General features: G+C 39.6%; 2 protein-coding genes across 10 annotated transcripts in view; one reads left to right on the top strand and one right to left on the bottom strand.

Moving 5' to 3' along the window:
* Positions 1-9868, top strand: part of DHRS7 (dehydrogenase/reductase 7) — a 32677-nt gene extending 22809 nt beyond the window's left edge. The window contains exons 3-7 of the mRNA XM_087952337.1: positions 3086-3192; positions 3591-3830; positions 6177-6299; positions 7036-7251; positions 8513-9868. Of these exons, the coding sequence (XP_087808463.1) occupies positions 3086-3192; positions 3591-3830; positions 6177-6299; positions 7036-7251; positions 8513-8548 (722 nt within the window). The 3' untranslated portion in view covers positions 8549-9868. The remainder of the gene's footprint in view (positions 1-3085; positions 3193-3590; positions 3831-6176; positions 6300-7035; positions 7252-8512) is intronic.
* Positions 9869-9962: 94 nt separating this feature from the next.
* Positions 9963-16490, bottom strand: part of PCNX4 (pecanex 4) — a 44252-nt gene continuing 37724 nt past the window's right edge. For all 9 annotated transcript variants that reach the window (XM_087952334.1, XM_087952336.1, XM_087952332.1 and 6 more), the window contains 3 exons: positions 14319-15373; positions 12285-12471; positions 9963-10408 (listed from right to left, as the gene is read on the bottom strand). In XM_087952334.1, the coding sequence (XP_087808460.1) occupies positions 10157-10408; positions 12285-12471; positions 14319-15373 (1494 nt within the window). In that variant the 3' untranslated portion in view covers positions 9963-10156. The remainder of the gene's footprint in view (positions 10409-12284; positions 12472-14318; positions 15374-16490) is intronic.

A 16490-nucleotide genomic window follows, 5' to 3' on the forward strand; every position in this document is an offset into this window, starting at 1 on the left:
ACTAGTGGAGTAAGCTTTAAAATTCACTGAGAGGAAGAGAAAGGAAACCTAAACGTTTCCTCCCAATCAGGAGTGTCAAAGTGGATTTCTTCAAGGGTCAGATCAGCATTGTGATCTCAGTGAGCCTGGGTGGCGCAGTGGTTAGAGTGCAGTTCTGCCGGTCACCAACCTTTGGGGGAAATAAATCAGATTATTTTAAGAGCTGTGGTAGTGCAGTGGTTAGAGTGCCAAACTGCAGGCTACTTCTGCTGCCTGCCGGCTGCCTGCAATCTGGCAGATTGAATCTCACCAGGCTCAAGGTGGACTCAGCTTTCCATCCTTCCGAGGTGGGTAAAATGAGGATCCAAATGGTTGGGGGCCATGGGCTGATTCTGTAAACCACTTAAGAGAGGGCTGTAAAGCACTATAAAACAGTATATAAGTCTAAGCGCTATTGCTATTGTAGTTCTCTGACCAGGCCGGGGAGGGAGATGGGATGGATGGCTCCTTCAGCACCCTGTCTGCCAAAATGGGGTGCGTGGGGCCATGTGAGGCACCCCCATACCCTGTTTGCGGCCTGGAGGGCCTCCTGCAGTACCATGCCAGCCAAAACAAGGTGTGGGGGGCTTCACGCATCCCCATGCCCTGTTTTGGCTGGCAGAGTGCTGCGAGAAGCTAACTAGACTGAAAACAGGACATGGGGGGGGGGCATGTACACCCTCCCACGCCCCGTTTTGGCTGTCAAAGTTACCATGGGCTGGTCCTTTGCTATTTCCAGGCCAGCTCCACAAATCAGATTTAAGCACCCTATGGGCAGGATCCAGCCCGCGAGTCTTGAGTTTGACACCCCTGCTCCAAATCCTGGGAAGACAGAACATCTAGGTTTAACTCATGCAAGTTGGACCCAACCTGGAGGTCCTTTCTCTTCCTCAAAATTATAATTTTAAAACACTCCAGCAAAAATAGTCCAGCTTTTTAACGCAGGAATGTGCAAAACTCTATTCTGAACATCGAGTGCTCCTTGGAATAGTTTCTTTCTTTCCTGGAGTGTGTCAGTTTGGTTGTTCAGAGGTAGTTTGTATTTTTTTGGAAACAAATCTTCTAGAACAGGAAATAATGCACACTGTTTTAGGAAATTTACTGCTGGAAAATTATGAAACCCCCCAGAATGGATAGATTGGCATGTTCTAGTAGAAAACCAAAATACTCCAGGGAACATTACTGTGGGGTTTTGCAGTGGAAGAGGAAGAAGTGTTACGTGACATGATTGAGACTGATTCAAAAGTGGAATTTAAAATCACAGGCTTTGAGACAGACTTGGAAAAAGATGTTGTACTGGACATACAAAAGAAACCAGCTGATTTACAAAAGAGACTAGTTAAAACTTTGAAGAATTTTGTGAGAATACTTTTTGTTTTTTCAACCAATGTGTGTGTGATAACTCTCTGAAAACTGAACAAAATGGAAATACGTTTGGTGTATAAGGAAAAGCTCAGTGCAGTTCCAAAAATGGGATGGATACAATAACTACAGGGGAAAAAATACACCAAACCCTCTGATCATCCATATGGGAGAAAAGAGCACACAGCAGCTCTGATTAAATCAGTTGCTGATTTTTCCATTCTAAGCCCCCCCCCCAATCTTCCCTCCCAGACATATGCCTTAGAGTGGACCTATATATTCCCACCCTCTGCTTCCCATGCATGCGTATACACAGACATAGGCCACTGCCAGTAAAGAATGACTGAAATCCAGTTCTGCCTGCTTTCCTTATCTCGCTTAAATTACAATATGACAAGCTTGCAGAAACTCCCCCTTACTCTTATATTCTGCTCATAGATAAGTGGGGGCTATATAAAAGCTTGGATGAAGCTGTTGCAGAAGAGGGAAGTTTCCCCAATCTCATGCCCTTCAGGCATGTTGGACTGCAGTTTCTCCTGTCCTCAGCTCAGCAGACCCCTGTTGGGCAATAAGCAGCTCCAGAAATTACATTTGCCTTCTGAATAATTTTTTTTTAAGGAATAACAGTTTGGTTTTTCACAGAGAGAATCACATCCCTCAGAGGCCTGGCCAAGAGCCAGAAGTGATCACACACCCATATTCTCTCTCGGGTGCCATCTTTTCTTTTTTCTGACACCAGGCAGTTCATCCCAAGTAGCAGGGACAAATCCCTTGTTGTGTTTCAGAATCCATTTCTGCAAAGTAGTTTTAAAAATAGGCCAAGGGTCACATGCAATCAATCTGAGCAATGCAGGTTTCTCAACCCTGATTTAACAGATAGCATATTCTGAAGGGCTGAAACTTATATTTGAATTAAACTCCTGGGGGCTCCAGTAACAATATGTACTATGCTAACTTGGCATATTAGTTAGGGAAAAACAAAAAGCTACAAATGGTCAAGGGCATGATTTTCAAGTTGCAACATAAGGTTGTGAAAGCTGCACTTTTAAACTATGTCAGAGAAAACTTATTTATTAAAGAAATTTATATAACCGTCCAACTCACGTATAGGTGACTCCATGTACCTTTCAATTTTTTTAAAAAAAAATTCCATCATATAGTAAAAACTGTCGCCACCACCCATGGTAGCAACAATACAATCAAATCTGCTATTTGATTGGCTCTGTCTCTATTTGTGGTTCCCAGGTCCTCTTACAAAGCCATGCTTTTAGGGCTTTTTGGAAAAACAACAGGGTGGGGGCCAACCGTAGCTCAAATGGAACAACAATGTTTTATAAAGATGTGTGAGAATATCTTGAGTTGCAGGAAGTACAAATCATGCAGTACCAAAGAGGTGTTGGCTGGGGACACAAATATTGAAACCTGAGCTTAAACATTGGGTGCGCTATGCAAAGACAAGTCATTGGAGAGACAGTTCAGATAGGTAGAATAAAATTGGAAAACAGAGCACTTACTGGCCAAATGATGCCCATCAGACCACGAAGGGTCAGGAGTGTGTGAAAAATTGAACATCAAAGGGGAGGGAGGAGAGGAGAACTTTGGGTACCCCTTTCTGCATGTTGAGTTGTGTTTATGAGGCGGGATGGAGGAAAGATCCATTATTTCTACAAGACATTTTGGTTTTTTTTTATCATTTTCCCTTTAGAGATCAGCAGCCTAAGTGATAAAGATATCCTCATTTTGCCACTTGATTTGACTGACAGGGGATCCCATGAATCAGCCACAAAGACAGTCCTTCAGCATTTTGGGCGGGTAAGTTTCATTTTTTTTTTTTTTAGAGAGAGAGAGGAGGGAGGGACAGAGGGACAGAGAAAGAAGCAGAGCAGGGTAAGAAACACACAATTTGTATTGGGATGAAACCTGGCATGGCAGGATCATTTTGCTTTAATGTGGAATACAGTTACCCTTTTAAAAAGGATTCAGTGTACCCAAGAGGGAGCATGAGAATGCAGACATATATGTAAGAAGCCCTTTCATATATCCCAGACAATGATGTTGAAAGAGAATAATGAGCTGGTGCTGCAGAAATTCAAACAGAGACAGTTATTTGAGGTCTAGCTGCGTTCTGAGTCTATAGTAACCTCAGTTCTTGATGCAGACAAGAAGCCGTAGTATAACGAATTTTTCCTTCATTTCCTTTCTTACAAAAGATTGACATTTTGGTGAACAACGGTGGACGTTCTCAGCGTTCTCTTTTCATAGATACAAGTGTTAATGTATATAATGCTATAATGGAACTCAACTATCTGGGCACTATCTCCTTAACTAAATTTGTCCTGGACCACATGATCCAAAGGAAGCAGGGAAAGATTGTCACGATGAGCAGCATCATGGGTGTCATGGGAGCTCCCTTAGCAACTGGCTATTGTGCCAGCAAACATGCTTTGCAGGTAAGTCTCTTTCGAGCTGCTTTGGTCAAGGGAGGTTCCCAGAATGTGTTGGGAGTACAGCTCCAAGAAGTTCCCCAACCAGCGTTCGTGAAACTGCAATTCCATGATATTTGCAGGATGCCAGGAATGCTATGTTCTAGGATAATGTACAGTAGCAATTGTAACTAGAGAATTTGTTGATGTTTCAAAGGCCCTGTACTAATATTAAGGCTTGCTAGTCTACTCAGTCTCAAGGTTAGGTTTGCGCTTGGCCGAAGGGTGGGGGTCAGCAGGTGGGCGGGTCATGTGGGCGGAGTAGCCTTGTTTTCTCATGCAGCCCAGATTAATTACTTTAGGGCGCCATTTCTCTGCGGACCACCAAAAAATTTTCATGGCCCACCAGTTGGTGACTACTATGCTAGGCCATGAAAATTTGGCTAAGAGAAGAGACCCCAGTACAGGTAATCCCTGAGTTATGACAGTTAACCCCCAAGCACTTACAACACATAACCCCCCCCAAACACCACATAATCCCAAAGTTACGGATGTTGCAGGATTGCAGCAGTCGTTCACCCTTACGAACAACTGCAGATACACTGCAACATTCGCCATGCCTCTTCCTCCTCCCCCACTCCCCCCCAGCCAGTTCTCCACAGGCAGGCCTGTGGAGACTCCCTTACCTTCAAGGATCTAGCGAGGTGTCTTCTCCAGCCTGTTTCTTTGCCTGCTCCCGGTGAAAGCAGAGAGAGTAGGAAGAGTGTGCCCTGCTCAGCTTCTCTGATTCAACGAGGCTGCCTGCCACTTCTGGAGTAGCAGGCAGCCTTGGTGGATCTTCTTCAAAGGTTTCCAGGCTCGTGCATGCCGAATGGAAGGCATTGGGAATGAAACCATGTTGCTTCAAGCCTGCCGTTGGCATGCAAACACAAACTGGAAACATCTGAATGCCCTGATCTCGCAGAACTTCAGCACCCATTCTCTGCGAAAGGGGCTGAAGTCACATGACATCATGGCCCCCAGAAGCTTCCTGTTTGGGTTCGCCCGTCAGTGAGAGACTTGAAGCAACGTGGTTTTGGTCCCAAAACCTTGTTTCGAAAGGCATGCAAATGCTTTTCCATGCCTAGTCTAGAAGCTTCATTTGGGCATCTCTTTGAAGTGGTGCCCATAGCCTGTCCCACTCGGGAGCAGGGAAGCCTCCCGGAAGGAGCTTTGTCAGTTACGCCCTTGCAACTCAGAGGCCAACACTGTCCAGCCGGCCTCAGTTTCCAGAGAGGAACTCAGCCCTGATGGCTTAAGCACTTGTGGCCACCGCTGTGGCAGTGATGGTGGCAGCTTCCCTGGTCCCAAGTGGACGGGCTATGGGCCCCACTTATCTGGGCAGTTGTTCATATTGTGAAAATAAAATATATACAAAAAATTGTGGTATGATCACATTTGTTTATTTTTGCATGTGTCAGACCTGTCCCAATCTGATCACTTGGGAAAGAAAAGCCTTTGATTCCATTTGATTAAAGTAAAGCATTCTTTTACTAAGAGTGCTGATTGCAGTAAAGCCAAGCTAGCCCTCAAATTACCATACTCGCTGGATATAAAAATAAGATGTAGGTTTGCCCCCAGCCTCCTCCCATGACCTGTCAGTTTCCAGCCAAAGGGAGCCTGCTAAAATGTTTTGAGAACTCTGAGGTGTTGTGGGGAGGTGTTAATCAGCATATTTTTCAGGGTGCCTGGCCATCAGATGCCGGTATAAATAGGATCCAGCTACTCTGGTCCTTCTCACCTGTCATTCCCCCCCCCCCTCCCAATTTCCTATCACGTACACACAAAACTTCATTGCTCTTTAATCCTTCCCCCTTTCATCCTTCCCCCTTCTTTTTATGGTAGGATGCCTGTGAGGTCCCCAAGCCGAACTAGGCAGATCGGACACCATAACTCTCCTGAGCTCTGTTTTCTCTGGCAGAGACACTGTGGGCCTGTCTTTCGCTGTTTCCAGGGTGGCCCCATGGGCCAGATCTAAGCACCCCGTGGGCCGGATCCGCCCCCCGGCCCTTGAGTTTGACACCCCTGAAATAGATAAAGAAAAATGGAGAAGCCAAATAGATAAAACACAAATAAGCTTATAGTAATAGCATTTAGACTTACATACTGCTTTATAGTGCTTTACAGCCCTCTCTAAGCGGTTATATAACAACCCACCTTTAAAAGGTATTATGGATCTGAAACCTTGAAAGTAGATAACAAAAACTTTGCAAGATTGTAGGTTGTGTTTATAACTGCATCTGTATGTAGTTACAATCTTTGAGGCACATGATAAGTTTATTCTGTTCATGGTTGGGGAGACCCTTCTATTAAGTTCTTTCTGTTCTTTCTTAGGGCTTCTTTAACTCTCTTCGGCCTGAGCTTACTGATTATCCTGAGATAAGTATTATTAATATCTGTCCAGGGCCTGTCCAGTCACAGATCATCCAAAATGTCTTTACTGAAGAAATTTCAAAGGTAGGAATTTTATTTATTTATTTTTTATCTTCCCTTTATTATTTCTACAAATAACCCAAGCTGGTGAACATACCTAATGGTCCTTCCTCCTCCTATTTTCTCCTCAATGACCCTGTGAGGTGAGTTGGGCTAAGAGGGACCTGGTGGCCCAAGGTCACCAGGCTGACTTTCATGCCTAAAAAGGGTCTGGAATTCACAGTCTCTTGCTTTCTAGACTAGGGCATTAACCGCTAGACTAAACTGATTGAAATGGTTTAAAGGACAACGAACTCTGGACTGTTAAAAGAGTTAAGAATAAAAAGCAATGAAATCATCTCTGGTTAATTATTGCCCTGTCCTTGATTGCTGATGACAGCGCAAGATGGACCAAACCTGGGTCTAACAATTGCAATTATTTGCTAAGAACATCGTTTTATCTGCCTAGAGACACGTGCAGAGTTAGGAAAGTTAGGATGCCCATGTAATTCAACCAATGGCACACTGGCATTCTTTTAAAAGCAAATCTGCTTTTATGTGCAACTTGAAATGTTCTGCTGTTGTAATGATTTTGTTTTTGATTTCCTTATGATGGCAAAGGGGAGGAGGGAATCTTCATTAGAGCTTCATTAAAAGCTATGTAATGTCAAACAGCTAATTTTTTAAGGAGGGGCACAGAAATTAATTTGCCTAGTAAGCCATACTTGTAGCACTTTCTGATTTTCTCTAATTTTCTGTTGTGTACCATTCCCATTACCAGGTTAATCAAAACGTTGGGGACCAATCTCACAAAATGACAACTCACCGCTGTGCTCGCTTAACCCTGGTTAGCATAGCTAATGATGTGAAGGAAGCCTGGGTCAGTGACCATCCCTACTTGGCAATTTGTTACACGTGGCAATATTTTCCCACTTGGGCATGGTGGCTATTGAACCGCATGGGAAAGAAGCGGATAAAGAACTTCAAGAGTGGAGTGGTATGTTCTTCAAATAGAATCTTTTTCCTATCCTGATATTATTTAATTGAGTAGGTTTAAATCTGAGAAGGTAGTATGTTATGCAAAATGCCACATTTATATCTCCAGATTTAAGTCTCCTTGAAAGAAATTGATTATTTTGGCTCTATATACACTTTAGGGGTGCCTGCAGCTCTATTTTTTTTAGCAGGGACATCCATAGTTAAAAACAATGCACTTTAATTGCAGCTGTGTCTGCCACCTTGATTTTTAAATTCCATCTCTCTTTTGTTCATACTTTTATTTTTCCTGCAATTCTAATACCTGCATGATATAATGTACATGCCTTCTTGTTTTGGGCTGGACCTTGATAGGAAGCCAAACACAAAGGTTCCTATTTTGAATATTAGGTACACAGTCTGAAAGCTGTATATAACATTTGTTTTGCCCAACATACAGAGGACTGCATTTTAACAATGCTTGGGACTGTGATCCAGTTAATCTAATATTTGGAATAGTTGAGGGTTTGTGGGATAGAGTTAGCTTCTTGGGTCTTTATGCAGTTTTCCCCTTAAACTTGCAAAACGCAAGAGAGACAACAGCCCACATTTCTGGGTATTTATTCTGTAAAGCATCAGAGGTTCCCTAACTTCCTAGTGGTGGGAGGTTTTGCTTTTCTTTTAGCTGTGGATGTGACAGGAGAATATAACCAGGAGCTGTTACAGGCCAAACCATCAGTCTTTCAATCATATGCACTGAGTTCTTCCCAAGAACTAAAATTATTATGGTTTGCTACAGTCTGAATGCTTTCTTGATACAACTCCAGAATCAAAGCAAACCAGATTTCCCAGGTATTTTTAGTTGCCTCAATGTAAATTATGGAAATTTCCAAAGCCAAGTTCATAGCTTATCAGAACCAAGATGTGAAATAGGGCATTAAAACCAGGTGTGATTCTTCCATCATAGGATTTTTAACATGCTTTAATTCCAGACACAAATGTTTTATTTAATGAAATGCTGTAGATTCAAGATTTCATATTCAAAAGTTTAAAAAAATGTCCTAGGTGTATTTTATTAACTAAGCCTTAAAATGTTGCAACTCACTACTTTAGTATGGATTATATGTTTTAGCAATTTTATGTTGTATTAAAGTGAATAGTTGAGTGGGAATTGTATGTTAATGGCACTTACTGTTTGCTTTTTCTGTGACTGAAGCATTCTAAGTGTCTTGCTTACTTTATTTAATTAGCCTTGCCTAAGTAGCTTGTATTGTTTCTTATAGGATGCTGATGTTTCTTATTACAAAAAGTCTTCATAAGGAAAAGGAGCAGCCAAACATTCCTTCAAACATGAACCAGCATAAGGAAAAGAGAGGAACCTCTGCTTGAAAAGTTTATGATTTGCTTTTACAAATACTTTGGCAAAAAATGATGCAAAAATGTGCAACAAGACGGATGTACCTGTATAAAGTTTCTGGCTTTGCAACATGAGATGGCTACCCAAAGAAAGTTCCTTCACTTGTTGGCTTTTCAACATATATACCAAGATGATGACTCAAATCTGTCTTTCTCCCAACCCTGGCTGGGTTTATATAACACCAGCCTATAATAAGGTTTGGTTATAACCTAGTGCAGGAATGTGTACGTTTCATTGGCTTCAGAGCCACACAAACTTTTCATAGTATTCTAGGGACTGTATTCCATAGTATGCCAGGGACTGTATTCCTAAAGTGAATTGGCCAGGATCCATTTTCAAGAGTTCCATGGGTGCCTTAAGCCTCTGTAATGCTTATTAAACTGCTTATTTTAGCCAATTAAACCCCTCCCTTTCAACATGCAAAAACAGCAACATTTTTGGTGCCAGTCAAGAGAAGGACTGGGGATGGGAAATGAATGGCAAAGGGAAACAAACAAGACCCAGCCACATTCTGGTCAATCACCATTATGATTCTGCTCTCTTAGTAAATAGCTTTTTACAATATATGAGCTCAGTCAATACTTTTCAAACCTTTTCTCTCCGAAACATGCTCCATTTGAGTTTTTCATAAGATAGCTTCATAACTTGGGAGAATTAAAACTTTTATCTGCTATCTCCAACTCAACAATTAAGTACTAAAAAGCCAGTGTCAATTCTTGGAGTTACACTGTATGATTTATAGTTCTACCAACTGCCGATGAACTGAATGCTTTGTCACTGTGACAAGACACTAAATACAGATTTTACAATACCTCTCCTGTGAGCAGTATAGCCCGATGATGGTAAATCTGCTTGGTCAAGCCCCTGACAACCCCAAACTTTATGACTGATCTGTCTCCCATTGTGACCTGGCTTTCTGCTTTTTTGTGTATCCTCACAACTTCTGTTGACCTCCATTTTTTCCTCATTAGTAAATAGGATATGTTTGTAAGTAGGAGCATGATTACAAGTCTCTGTGCTTGTGGTTGCCCAATGATGCTGGAAACTTCCATCTTATCGAACCAGGATATCTCTTTCCCCCAAAATTCAATTTGTAATTCTTAACCAATGTTTTTTTTTCAAAATTGAACAGGCATTAAATATTTTTCAAGTATCCCTTTCATAATACAAATGTATGATTTAGCAGATGAAAAAAATAAACTTATGCTATAACAATCATAAATATAGACTCCGTCTTACAGTAAAATACTTATCTGTGGTTTAAGGTATATAAACTTACACCCTTTTGAAAGGTACTTGTCAATACAGTATTGGTAATGATTTGAGGGATTTTATATAAAAATGCATACAATACACAACATTAAAACACATAATTATCTTATTGCCTGCATTAAATCTTCTCCCATTGTCACCTGATGCTAAAAAGCATCTGCTTAAAACTCCTCACCAAAGAAGTGCCCCCATTCCACCCAATTTTCAGTGAAGGAATGAATTGGCTTCATTTTGGGAACTACAAGAAAGTCAGATGAAGAGGTTCAGAGGAATAAATAGGATAGCCAAGGGGAGGATCTGCTGCTTGTATGGTCAGGTTCCTCAGGAGTACAGGGTGCGCTTGGATGCTATAGCGCTCCTCATCATCATTTGTGGCATATAGCAGTTCCCAAGAGAGGTTCCCCCACTGTCCTCTGACAGCTTCGTCGTTCAGTTTTCCCACTTGTACTAGGAATTCCTGAAGTGTGAGCATCCTGCCAGTATAAACTCCCTGAAAAATAAAGATAAGTACAAAAAGTCGACTTGTCTTTGAACACTGCAGAGAAGTCAGATTTTATTTTTCTTCACTAAGAAAAATCTGGGCCATGGATATTGTGAAAACTGTTGGATCAAGATATGGTTGGACTAGACCACAGAAAACAACCAATTTAAGCTGTGTCCTTTAAATGTATGGGTTAATGGAAGAAGACTCTGAATTTCAACCAGTACAATTCAGCAGACTCAGTTGGTGCTTCTATTAAAAAATGTCATGTGTTTTCCAGGTCACAGTGCCTCTGGTACAGGTAGTTCTCTACTTACAACAATTCACTTTGTGGCCATTCAAAGTTACAACAGCACTGAAAAAAGTGACATGACCATTTTTCACACAATCCTTACAGCAGCCCCATGATAATGTGATCAAAATTCACATGCTTGGTTCATATTTATGACCATTTCTATGTCTCAAGGCCATGTGATTACCTTTTGTGACCTAACAAGCAAAGTCACAATGGGGAAGCCAGATTCACTTAACAACTGTGTTACTAATTTAACAACAGCAGTTATTCATTTACCAAATGTAATGAGAAAAATCGTAAAATGAGGCAAAATTCCCTTAACAAATTTCTCACTTAGCAGCATACATTTGGGTTCAATTGTAGTCATAAGTTGAGGACTATCTGTATCCCCTTGGAACGCTGCATGGCTCTTACCCTGATGATGTTCTGAAAGGCACTAAAACTGGGCTATTGTCCAGGCCTTCAGTAGGGAAGCTGGTGAGCCTCTAAGATTTTGTGTAACTCTTTAAAAGTTTTGTTTTGTTTTGTTTTCTTTGTACGCATACCTTCTGTCTATGTCAGTCATTTTATTCTTTGCTCTCAAATTATTGTTACATGCTTCTTTTCACAGAGATGATCAGTTTGAGGCTCCAGGCCACACACAGAAATGGGGGTCTCTAAAAATGGTTATCAAATTGCAATTTTAATTATAATAGAGATGGTAATGTTAAAACATGGTTAGAGAGTGGTCATATTACACGCCTATAATCCATTTTAGTACAGGTAGTCCTCCATTTGCAACTATTCATTTAATTGTTCGAAGTTACAATGATGCTGAAAAAACTGACTTATGATTGGGCCTCACACTCACAACCATTGCAGCATCTCCATGGTCATATAATCAAAACTGGGCACCTGGCATATATTTATGATGGCTGCAGATCCTGAGGTTGCGTGATGTCATTTGAAACCTACCTGTATGTCATGACCCCATATTTAAAAAAAAAAAAAAAGGCAGCTCTCCAAAATATAAAGTCCTCAGCCAAGAAAAAAAAAAGTGCATTTCTGTTTTAAAAGATTACGTACAGGAATTAACTGAACAATATTCATGCAATGAAACCTTAAATCCTAAAAAGATGTCTAAAACATGACTTAATATATTTTCTGAAAACAAAGCAAGTGGATACCAATGGCAAAGGCAAATTCTGAACTTTGGAAATGACACAAACGCACAGCTTTTCTCTAACAGGATTCCACAGGAAGGAATGTCACAATCAGCTTTGGATTTATTTCTAGGTAGTTTTTAAATGAAACAGGTCTTAAACTGTTTTGTTAAGGAACTGATATTAATAAACTAATTATTTGCAGACTTTTCCAGAAACAAGTCCTTCACTGATGCCATCTAAATCCATAATTAAAACATTAATTAATAAATTGTGCCACCCACCTCTGAAGGATTCTTTGTGCTATACTAATAAGAGGGCTAGGATCACAACGCCAGCTTGGCAAAAAAAACCAACAGAAAACATATGTAAGCGTTGCCATTAAATCCAAGAATGGAATAAGTGGCATATTAGTGAAAAATCCACTTAAAAGTCAGGAATCTCTTACCATATTTGGGTCATGCCCCAAAGAAAAAAGATATGGTGTTTCTTGTAAAACAGCTTGTGGCCATTCCTTTTCGGACACCAAACCAATGTACCAGTCATTCTCATATTCTTCAAGATAGTTTAGCAGCTCTTGAAAGTCTTCAGCTGGACCCAGGCTTGCTTTATCAACCATAAGCTTCACTGTATATCTGATAAACACACAACACAAGGAAATATATAATGAAAAAAATGAGAATAATTCTAGAGATATACCTGGAGAATAGCCTCTGTAACAATTTATAAGTGACCTACAGTACTAGGTTTAGCTATCAACTTGCTGGGCAATTTATCAGTCTGACAGATAACATCTCTATCATACCGGTATATGTTTTGAGGCATACATTTCAAGCTTTATGAAGGCAGTCATACAGCCTCCAACCTACTACTCATTCAAATCCAATTTCTCAATATTAAGATCATATTCAAATCCAATTTCTCAATATTAAGATCATATTCAAATCCAATTTCTCAATATTAAGATCATAACCTCCCAAGAATTCCTATTTTTAGTCTTATGCTGATAATTTTTTGTCTTTATTTGGCCAGTAATTTCAAATGCTGGTAATTTCAGACTAAGCTACAATCAGATTTGTTGACTTGCCTTTAGCAAACTGAAGGTATAGAGGTTTGTAAATTATTACATATGGATTAGCACGATATGGAAGCTCACTAATTATGGCTTAGCTGATTGCCATAGCTTAGTGCAATATGTGAATCAGATAATTAATTTTCTTCTAATATGTTGACTTACCTCTCCTTTTTCATTAAACGTTTATCAGACAACACATATTCATCTAGTTGGGTATCACATATTATTTGCCAAACACATCAAAATTTAAAATTCCTTTGAAGCTGCCTGATTTTCTAGCAACTTCACACTAAAAAGACATCTCAACAATTCCTCTCTCCTTAAACACTGGGACAAAATTAATGCTGTCAGAAGGTACATACATCTACCATTATTTCAAACCAAATGGTCTGGACAACAATAGTCTGTGGAGTAGATGAGTAAAGTAGTCCATTGCCAAGTTAATTTAAAAGTTATATTTTATAATCTTTCATTGAATTTTATTGGGCAAACTTGAGACAATCCACATCTATGCATCTGCAGGTGTTTGCATATTGCACTGAATGTCACATACACAATGGTTTGCCTCTTAAGGAACAACTGATTTCTATGCAACACATTTATTTTCTTGCCACAAGAAAGCTTTGTCACAGAATTTCAGGAACACATTAGTGAGATTTTATTACAAAGCAGTAGCTCTTCTGCTACAGTATTATAGAAACTAATCCTTTAGAATAGTTATTTTAAAACTTCACCAATACTATTTATAGCATGTGATACTGCTCTCTCTCCTAATGTTTTTTAAGCCTTTGACAGTTTATTATTTTTTTTTTACTTAATGAGTTTTCAGAATGCCCCTTTCTATTCTACCTGTAGGGCTTTTACAAAGAAGATATACCTGAAATACTACTCCGTCCATTCCATAAGGCTTCTGTATTATAAAGTACATCCCTCAAAATCAAAATCTTGCCTGGGAGGCTTTATTAGCATAGAAATGCTACACCTGGACACTTTTTGGGATGTGCCTTCTCATCTTTACCCCTTTGGCCTCTGACCAACTAAGAGGAACAGCCAACTTATAGACCATGATTCAGAAACACCTCGCTCCCGGATGATTTGTAGGATATATGTTTCTTCAGCTGGCAGGATCTAGCCGCCCTTGCCTAGGCTTAGATGCTTACAGGATTAGATGAGAATAACTTTATTGTCACTTTAAATGTACACCAACTGGCATACATTAAAATGAAATTTTGTTGCATACAGCTCTCAAGGGGTCACCACCTCCAATATACATTACATAAACACAACAAAATAAATAAATAAAAAATGTACGCATATACCCACATATCCATATACGTTATATGATAAACAGAAACAACACAGTCTAGTTCAGATGTATACATGTACATGGTGAGAAAAATTAATTACCTGAATGTTTTTAGTGTTAATTGATATAACTCTTGGTTTCCTATTAACCAGTCCAAACAGACTGACCAGGGAAGGTTTCCATTATAGGCTCTGAAAATATGACCAGGAGAAACAACAGTATCATCTAATCCAAACATTGCAATGTAACAGGATAAGGCACTCTGGACATACAAATCCTTCAAAGCAGTGTCTTTAAAAAGATCTTTGAGTAAATTTGAAGGATTTTCTTTCAAATGAAATAGGTCTAGCTGTCCAAGTAAAAAATGATACCACTCTAATGGAAACTTCTGCTTCATCTGATGGAATTTGGCAGCCGATAATGGTGCAGTTCTCCATTCTTCAGGAATGCTTAACAACTCAGAATAGAAGTTACTGAGTTTAATAGGGGATGAATCCATATTTCCCCAGTGTTTTCCAGCATCTACAACAGGAAGACCAAGAACAACAGTTTTATAGAGTTTATTCACACTGGCTACTTCAAGTACTTCATCATCTGTAGTATGTATTTCTACTGAGCCTGGAAGAGAATAGAAAGGTCTTGGTGAACCACCTTGTGGTACTGTGACATTTGTTTTTAATGTTTTTTTGCTAGGTTCATCATCAAAGAGATTGCTATCATCAGTCCACTCTTCTGTAGATTCCACACTGAGTCCATCTTCATCTTTCCATGAATCTGGTCTTTCTATTGCCTTATTTAAAACTTCAGACGGTCCTGCTGAAGAGGACTCCTGTTGGGGTTTAGACATCTTTTCAAGAGGTCTAGGTGTTTTTGACTTCTTATAGCAGTACTGGATTAGCATCCATAAGAGTACTTTTATGAAGTCTTCTTTCAACTGCTTCCGATTTTCAGGGGAATCAATTATTCCAGATAAGGTATTTCTGGCATCTGAGTAGAGTTTTACAGGAAGAGCAGCACAAGGTGTTAAAATATTTCCGAAATGAGGGTTGAGGGAGAACATCTTATTATGTTCATGATGTTCAAAGGCCATTGCAAAAATATCATCAACTCTGTGAGCTTCAGCAGTATGACAGGAGGTTTCCTGCAATTCTAAACCCTGGATTAAAAGAAAAGAAAAAAAAACACACCCAAGGTGTTTCAAGTACTTTTATATAGACACTTAGCAACACAATGCTTCAGATATAGGTTAAATGCATACCAATTTACTGACCCATATCAAATAATAATATTGAGGATAATATTATGTACAATATTTCTTGATTTGGGTATCACAACAAACTGGAATTAGAAGAATGAAAATAATGTGGAAGAAGAGGGAGGAGAAAAGATCATGTTCCCAATCAGCCAACCAAAGCTAGCCATACTAAAACATTATGCTCCATTTCTATTTCTTTCTTAGTTTCCCATTTAAACCCAGAGCAAGGGTTTAGATTTGTGATATGATTATCACACGGTGACAACTAAGGTGGTGCATAATTTAAAACAATTCAGAAAAAGCATTCCAGCCTCATATAAAAACAATTCCTCTGTGCTATTCATTAAAATCATCCAACCTTTTTAGGATTTGAGTTAAACTTGCAAAAAGGTACAAAAAGGAATTTGCTTATTAAAAATAAAGTGATGTTTAAATGATACCAAATCATTTTGAGAGTGTGAATATCTTTACAAAATTTCTCAGTATCAACTTACATTGGACAATTATGAGAATCAGTAACATTAGATAACATTCTTGCTCTTATTATCCAAGAAGACTTTCAAAGGGTTTGATTAATTGTATCTGTGATATTTTCACTAGAGAAATGGAATTAAAAATGCTAAAATACAATGACATTTTGTAATTAGCCCCATATCTGATTCCTTCATTTTATATAACACAGAAAGAAAGTCAAGCTGGAAGTAGTGGAGAAGGAAAAATAAAAGAGAAAAAAAATCTTCTGTTTTTATCTTATTTTCCTCCATTTCTCCAAGTAAAGGTTAGGTAATGGTACGAAGTTTATTAGATAGTTATTTTCTTAACCTACAGAGAGAAGTCAGAAATTGGAACTGCAGAATTAGTTCGTACCCCTAAACCAGGGGCATCAAACTCGAGGCCCACGGCCAGATCTGGCCCATAGGGTGCTTAGATCTGGCCCTTGGGGCTGCCCTGGAAACAATGAAGGACCAGCCCCCAGTGCCTCTGCTAGCAAAAACGGAGCTCGGGAGGACCACCTGCG

The sequence above is a fragment of the Notechis scutatus genome, chromosome 1 (assembly GCF_049901735.1).
Source record: "Notechis scutatus isolate UNSWTSFEM ecotype Mainland chromosome 1, rNotScu1.2, whole genome shotgun sequence".
In the NCBI taxonomy this organism is placed as follows: Eukaryota; Metazoa; Chordata; class Lepidosauria; order Squamata; family Elapidae; genus Notechis; species Notechis scutatus.